The sequence below is a fragment of the Haplochromis burtoni genome, unplaced genomic scaffold (assembly GCF_018398535.1).
Source record: "Haplochromis burtoni strain Fernald_Lab_line unplaced genomic scaffold, NCSU_Asbu1 Contig_921, whole genome shotgun sequence".
In the NCBI taxonomy this organism is placed as follows: domain Eukaryota; kingdom Metazoa; phylum Chordata; class Actinopteri; order Cichliformes; family Cichlidae; genus Haplochromis; species Haplochromis burtoni.
Window position 1 is genome coordinate 68,496 of NW_024583282.1, and position 6,955 is coordinate 75,450.

The window sequence follows — 6,955 nt, forward strand, 5'->3', positions numbered from 1 at the left end:
GTGTGTGTGTGTGTGTGTGTGTGTGTGTGTGTGTGTGTGTGTGTGTGTGTGTGTGTGTGTGTGTGTGTGTGTGTGTGTGTGTGTGTGTGTTCAGAAAGAGAAATAAGACTGAATCGAATACATTTGAGAAAGAAATGAATCATCAAAGCAGACACGAGAAAATAAAGAAAGGAAGGAAAATCCAGTGGAGGAAGAGAAACGATGAGGGGGGAGGCTGAAAAGGTGATGGAGGTGAAGACTGGGGGAGGAGGAGGAAGATGGTGAAGGTCTGGATGGACAGATGCTGCCGCGTCTCTTTTACTACCTGCGTAAATATTTGAAATCCTTTCAGTCTGATCCTCATGCTGATTGGCTGAGGGACTCCCTGCTGTCATGGTGACACACATGCACACTTCTCCTCCTACACACATCAGTCTGTTCTCTGTGCCTCCATCATTCCCCCCTTATCCCTCTGTAGCTCCTCTTCATCGAGAGAAAGGAGGGATGAAGGAAGAAGGAGGATGACTCAGGGGAAAGGAGGAGGACTTAACAGCGACGGAGGGATGGAAACGGATGGAAGCAGGGAGGAAACTAAACTGAGGAACGTAAAAAGAGAAATAATGAAATAAAAGACAAATAAAAAAGAAGGAATGATGGTGTGAATGGGATGGAAAAAGAAGGGAAAAGGGAGGAAAGAGACAAAGGACGGGTGGAGATTAGAGGACAGAGAAGGAGGGGGATGGAGTGATATCAGGGTCGTGTCCAGACTGAAAGTGAAGGGTGGAGTCTTTGTCAGGTCACTGAGAACACCTCTGACCTCAGAGGTCATCAGCCAGACTGTGTGTTTGTGTGTGTGTCTCTACCAGTGAGGACCAGGACGAGCAGCAGGAGGCCGGCCAGCAGGCTCACGGTGGGAATCAGGATGTAGAGGAGAAGCCGAAGGTGATTGGTGGAGCCCAGCTTGTGGGGACACGCCTCCCCGCCCATCCTCGCCTGGGGTCCTCGAGCCAGATTCTTTGTGGGACACAGAGAGACATTCAGAGGACTCATAAAACACCAGGATCCAGGTTATCAGAGCACAAAAGAGGAGGCTTCTGGCTCTATACTGTCTGTTTAGCCCCGCCCCTTCTTCCACTGAAGGTTATTTTTACAGAGAGCAGAGGTGTGGGTGCTCGGGGTGTTTCTGCCCTCTCAGAGTTTCCGTTGGACACGCCGAAGTTATTTTTGAAGAGATATGACAACGAGCCGACACCTGACACCACACAGCAGCCCCCCGCCTTAAATACTGCTCACTCCACCACCCTCTCTCTCTGTGGAGCTGCTCTGTCTAATGTGCTGATTGGCTGATTCATTACCACAACGTCTGCCGTGCATGTGCATCTGAAAGAGTGTGTGAGAGCTGCAGCTTGGATCATTTTCTTTTTATTGCATGACAATAACAAGAAACTCACTATTTGGGTTAAATAAAGTACAAACCAAACATGCACGTTATGTACATCTTACACCACAGACTTTTAGGCGAGGACTTTTACTTTGAAGGGTAAAATTAAGTAAGGAGCAGATCAGAGTAACAACAGCTTGGAGTACGATGTGAATCATAGATATTTAATCTCTGCAACATTGTGGATATTTAGAATTGAGCTATTTGTATATATTTTGTAATTTTATTTGTATTTTATTTATTTCAGTCGGTTACTGTTCCTATGTCTTGGGGCAATCACATAATCTTCAGGCATTAATAAAGTAAATTCTTAAAACTGTTCATATTTATTGGTTCTGATATTTTCTGATGCCTGATATATTTATATCATCAAAAACACCCAGTTTACTGTCACACAACATAAACAAACATTATAAACATTATCATTATATCTTAATCTTAATAATGTTTTATTTAAGAAAAAGAGTCAAAAATAATAACTGTTTGTTTTGTTTTGTAAATCACTACGTGATTATTTTAATTATTAGCTGTAGTTATTAAACTTGCTCTAATTCTTCCAGCACTACAACTATCTGTTAATAACTAAGTTTGCAATCATTTAGTCTCCGAAACATCACAAATGTATTGATCAGGAGGACGGCGACGACCGTGTTTAGCAGGTAAACGAGTGCACATCATCAGGTCTGAGAGCTGAGCGTGTGTGTGAACTTTCAGCTGTTTTCTGGATCGTCTTGTAGAAATGGAGACGCGTCAGCCACCCGAGGAGCTTCAGCTGGAGCCACAATTAATATGACTTTTTAAATTTTACATCAAAATAAATCAAAGTCTTTATGAATAAACAGAGATCCACGAATCACCCAAACATGATCAAATCTAAGGTACCATTGAGAAAAGAAATTAAGTTTATTAAGAAGAAATTAAATTTATCAGAGTTATTAATAAAGAAATGAAAGTGTAGCTGGGTGCAGTTTTATAACCATCAGAGCTCACATTCGCTGAAAACTCTACACAGACGGACATCACTACATCACTGCACGACATTAAAAGTCAGATACTGGAACAACATCCTGTTTCCTACATGCTTCATGCTCCTGAGCACACCTGTGCCCTCGGGTAAATGTTACAGCAGGAGACAAAAGTGCACTGACTTTTGCACAAATGTGACGATAACATAAAAAAGCTAAGCAGCTGATAGATTTTTATAACAGAAAATAAATCTGTAATTATTTCTGTGACAGGTTATTTCAAACAGAGATGACTCAATGAGATTTGGCTGAAATAAAACAGAAATAAAAACATATTTGTGTCAGTTTTCTGTTGACGCTTCTCTGATTAAAGCCTTGAAATATCTTTGAAGTGTTGCAGAATAAGAAGAGTCTGCAGCAGCAGCAGCAGCACAGAGAGGCGGAGAGGACAGAGGACGGACACCAAGGACAGCAACAGAAGCGGGGACAGAGGTAGAGAGAGCTCCGCAGACAGCGGGGACACAGAGAGAGAGAGCGAGGGGGGCACTCACCGCCGCAGTTCCCGCTCCGCTGAAGGTGACACGCGGGCAGGTCTCCAGCCGCGCGGACAACATGACCTGCTGCTGCCCAGCGCCGAGCGCGAGACCATCCCTCTGTCTGCTGCCCGCGAGCTGCTCCGCTAACTAACCGGGCACGAGACACGCTGGCTCCGCCCCTACCCTGTCTCCTCCCACTCCGCTGTTTACTGTCACACAGCTCAGGTCGTGCCCACGTGAGGAGGTCTTAACGTGGGATTAAAGCTCCTGGATTCAGGTGCAGGGCTGGAGCCTCGTGCCGCCCTGAGCGCCAGCTTCAAAGCTGCTGCCGCACATGTGCGCTCCTCAGCAGGGGTGCGCTCCTCAGCAGGGGGTACCCGCAACACCTCCGAAAGTTCTGTCAGGAATACAAACACAAATCAGACTCTGAACTCTCTGGTTACATCTGCATCCACCTGGGGAAGTGGCAGGGAGAGGGTGGATGGGTGGGTGGAGATGGGTCTGCCCTGGAGACAAACAGAAGCAGCATAGAGAGTATGAGGTGGGTGGAGTTTACTATCATAGGATGGAGGTAAACAGGTGCATTAAGAGTATTAAGAGGTGCCCCAGTTTCAACAGCAGGGGCGTTTCCAGGAGTTTTTCAGAGCTGTGACCCACCAGTGAGGAGTGGAACCCCACAGAGGCTGTCTGTGCTCGCTTAATGTTTTAAATGCTACATGTAACGTATTCATGATGCTAACTTGTAATAATGTTTCTTTTTTGATGACTTTGATGGTCGTAGTCATAGTTACGATCTTCTATAATGTAACTACAATGTTGCAGATAAATCTGTTGTGTGGTGATTTTGTCACCAGCTGTTGCAAACTCAGATGGGTTTGAAATGCTTTTAACCATGGATGGAGCGCCTCCTTCTGTAAACATTCAACACATAAGCTTCAGTGAGAGGGGCTCACAGGAAGTCAGAACATTAACAAAAAAAAAAAAGAAGGTGGTTGGTGTAAAGTGATGGACATAGTTTTTGTTTCTGAACTGAAGCCAACACACAAGTGCATCAAACCTTCTGATTGGAGAACAGAAAGACTTGTGCTTATTGAACGCTGCTCCTTTACTCAGTGACCTGATTAAGTCTGAATGATTTCACAAGTTTATCAGTTGTGGTATTCAGCTCAAACTAAGTGAAGCAGGAAGTTCAGAGGGAGTGTGCTCGTTGCAGGTCGCGTCGTTGGCCTCACGACGTCCCTCTCTCACCACCTCCAACTTCTCAAGGCAGCTTGAGGCTTCATTAACCAATGAGTGACATCACAGTGTCCATCATTTATGTACAGTGTGTGTACAGAAGACATTTACATTTATTTTGATGCTGAAAAGTCATAATCCTAAAACTTGTAGGATGAAGATATACAGCAGTACTTATTGTACTCAAGACTCATATTTGTGATGTGACGAGATCATAATTTTTGATATCTTAACATTTGCGTCGCTTTAATATTGCAGCTGAAGGTGGTTTTAATTACTCTGAGAAGCTTAATACAAACATAAATGGGTGTAACCACGGTGACGCAGCCCATTAGTTTGTTTTTCCTGTGATTTCACACCGTATGTGATGAGCGAGGGGTGGATCTGACTTTGAACAACAGAGTAGCCAAGAGGCGTTTTCCTGTTGACTTCCTTATAACGGGAATGTTTTTGAAACAGCAGAACTGGCGTTCATACTTCAGCATTAGTTTGAAGAGTGGGCGTGGTCTGCCTAACAGAATTCTGAAGGTTACAAAAAAGCTCAATTAGGAAAATGAACACAGGGGTTTTTGTTTCATTTCGATTTATTTTTTAAGTCTTTAAGAAAAAAGAATGAAAAATATGAAAGAAAATTTTTAAATCAAAATCAAAACAATTGAAACGTTTCAGCATGAATATTAGACAGTTGAGTTCCAGTATCTGATGGATTCCTCACAAAAATGACTCTAGATTTATTTCAGATTTTTCCAGTCAGAAACTTCCTGTTGTTCATTTTGTACTTTAAACTTACACAAACATAAAGATTACACATTAGGGAGAATAATGAAGGTACATTAATGAGGAAAAGGGAACCAAAGATATCAATTACTACAACTTAAGCGTCAAAATGTTCATCTCTTATTTTCATTTTGAACTTGAAACACATTAAAAAACAATTATGGAGAATATTAAAGGCTGATTAGAGGTTTACCAGGATGAAAACAGGAATCATTAGGATGTGTTGTTGCAGCATCAGTCTCTCTACTACAACCTCAGTTTTATGTGTGCATGCTTTCGGTGCAGGCATGCACACACATCAGTGAAGACACCCAGCAGGACAGCAGGAGCTGGTCTGCAGGTGGGCACAAAGCAGCTTCTAGACACAGAAGCTAATATATGCAGTTTCAATATCGCCCCACACTGATGTGTAGTGAGGCATGAGCTGACTTCATGGCCTGCCTGATCTAACACTGCTCCATGTCAGTGTGCATGAAACTGATGATGAAACTAGACCAACCCAGTGGTTCCCAAATCTTTATTTCTGTCCCAGTTAAACCTCCACCACGAAACAGACCCAGTCTCCAAAGGCTCCAACAGCATAAAGACAGCCTAGAGGTCCCACAGAGACCACGACCCACTAACGCAAACGTCAACCCTTTAAACAGGTGAGACATCGTAAGAGCCAACAACCTTACAGTTGTGATGAAGGGGTAAAGACAGCATACTTAACAAGAATATAATTTAAACCAGAATAAAAAGTAGAGGACCTATGATAGAGCCATGTGGAACTCCACAAACACTGTTTAGCCCCGCCCCCTTCTTCCACTGTAGGTTATTTTTACAGGTTTCAGGTTTTTGATACTCTCAATTACCTTGTTGGTTACTGCATTTCTGTACATGTGTTACGCTATAGAACCCAAAAATATATTTATATCAGATTGTAAACATGTTTATTTCTGTAATGTTAGACAAATAAACAAAGGACTGGCTCACTGGAACCTCATGGGACATTATTAAACTGCAGTGCTGCTTAGTTTGGGAACCACTGGATCAGGATCAGGCCAAATAATTTGACCTTTTTTCACATAGTTGAGATATTTGGTAGGTAGCAGAGGGGAAAATCACTTTCCCATAAGTTTTGATCAGACGTAGTCAGTCATGCCTGTTACCATGGTCACAAAGTCTTACTTTATGTGACGGAGTGACAAACCACACGTAGCTCATCTCTCACAACAATTTCGTCAGAGTCACACTTAAAGCAGCTATTTTAACGTTTTTCTTCACTGCTTTCAGACTAAAAATCAATCAAACTTTTCACTGAATGAAAAAGGAGAAACTTCCTTTTGTTCTGAAACATGAGGCAGCGCTGTGTTCAAAGTTCTAACCATCCAACCTAACCTAAAGCCACTGCTGCTACGGTTAACACAAGGTTCGCAAGGGAAGAGTCGCAGCGAGTGTCTGAATGGCGGCAGGAAACAGAAGCTTGCACGCCGCCGTCTGCTCAGGCCGACTCCTGCAGGTAGTAGTAGGTGGCGGCAGACAGCAGCGCGCCGCCCAGCGGGACAAGGGCAAAGGCGGCACACCTCCTCCACCACCTTGCCGCCTTTGAGCGCTCGTCGTCCACCTCCTCCCTTCTACCCCGCTTCTTGTTCCTCCGCCCTCCTCGCTGCTGCCGCTTCTCGAACGCCTCCAGCTCCTCCTGCACAATAACACAGTTTATTAGCTTTACATGTTGAAATGAACGTTTGAAAGTCTGAACCTCATCCAGAGCTAAAACGTGGTGCAGGTGGAACAGCATGAAACTCACCTGAAGCTTCCTCTGCTCCTCCTCCTGAGCTGCTCTTTGCTCCGCCTCCTTCAGCTAAACACACAAACACACGCAGAGTGTCAGTGTTTGTGTGTCCAGGTGTGAACCACTCAGAGTCTGTACAGGTGTGTGTTTATACCTGGCTGACTTTCTTCTGCTGTTCTCTGCAGATGTCGTCACACTCAACAGCAAACTGAGCCGACAGCGAGCACAGCACCTCCTACACACACAC

General features: G+C 44.0%; 2 protein-coding genes across 2 annotated transcripts in view; both read right to left on the minus strand.

Annotated features, from left to right (window-relative positions):
- The window catches only part of corin (corin, serine peptidase), a gene marked incomplete in the record, with an annotated part of 26,042 nt that extends 22,919 nt beyond the window's left edge, over positions 1-3,123 (minus strand). The window contains 2 exon segments of the mRNA XM_014330776.2: positions 843-993; positions 2,937-3,123. Of these exon segments, the coding sequence (XP_014186262.1) occupies positions 843-993; positions 2,937-2,999 (214 nt within the window).
- A 1,288-nt stretch (positions 3,124-4,411) lies between these two features.
- The window catches only part of nfxl1 (nuclear transcription factor, X-box binding-like 1), a gene marked incomplete in the record, with an annotated part of 26,259 nt that continues 23,715 nt past the window's right edge, over positions 4,412-6,955 (minus strand). Inside the window, 3 exon segments of the mRNA XM_042216095.1 lie at positions 4,412-6,615; positions 6,724-6,777; positions 6,863-6,943. Coding sequence (XP_042072029.1) covers positions 6,418-6,615; positions 6,724-6,777; positions 6,863-6,943 — 333 coding nt within the window.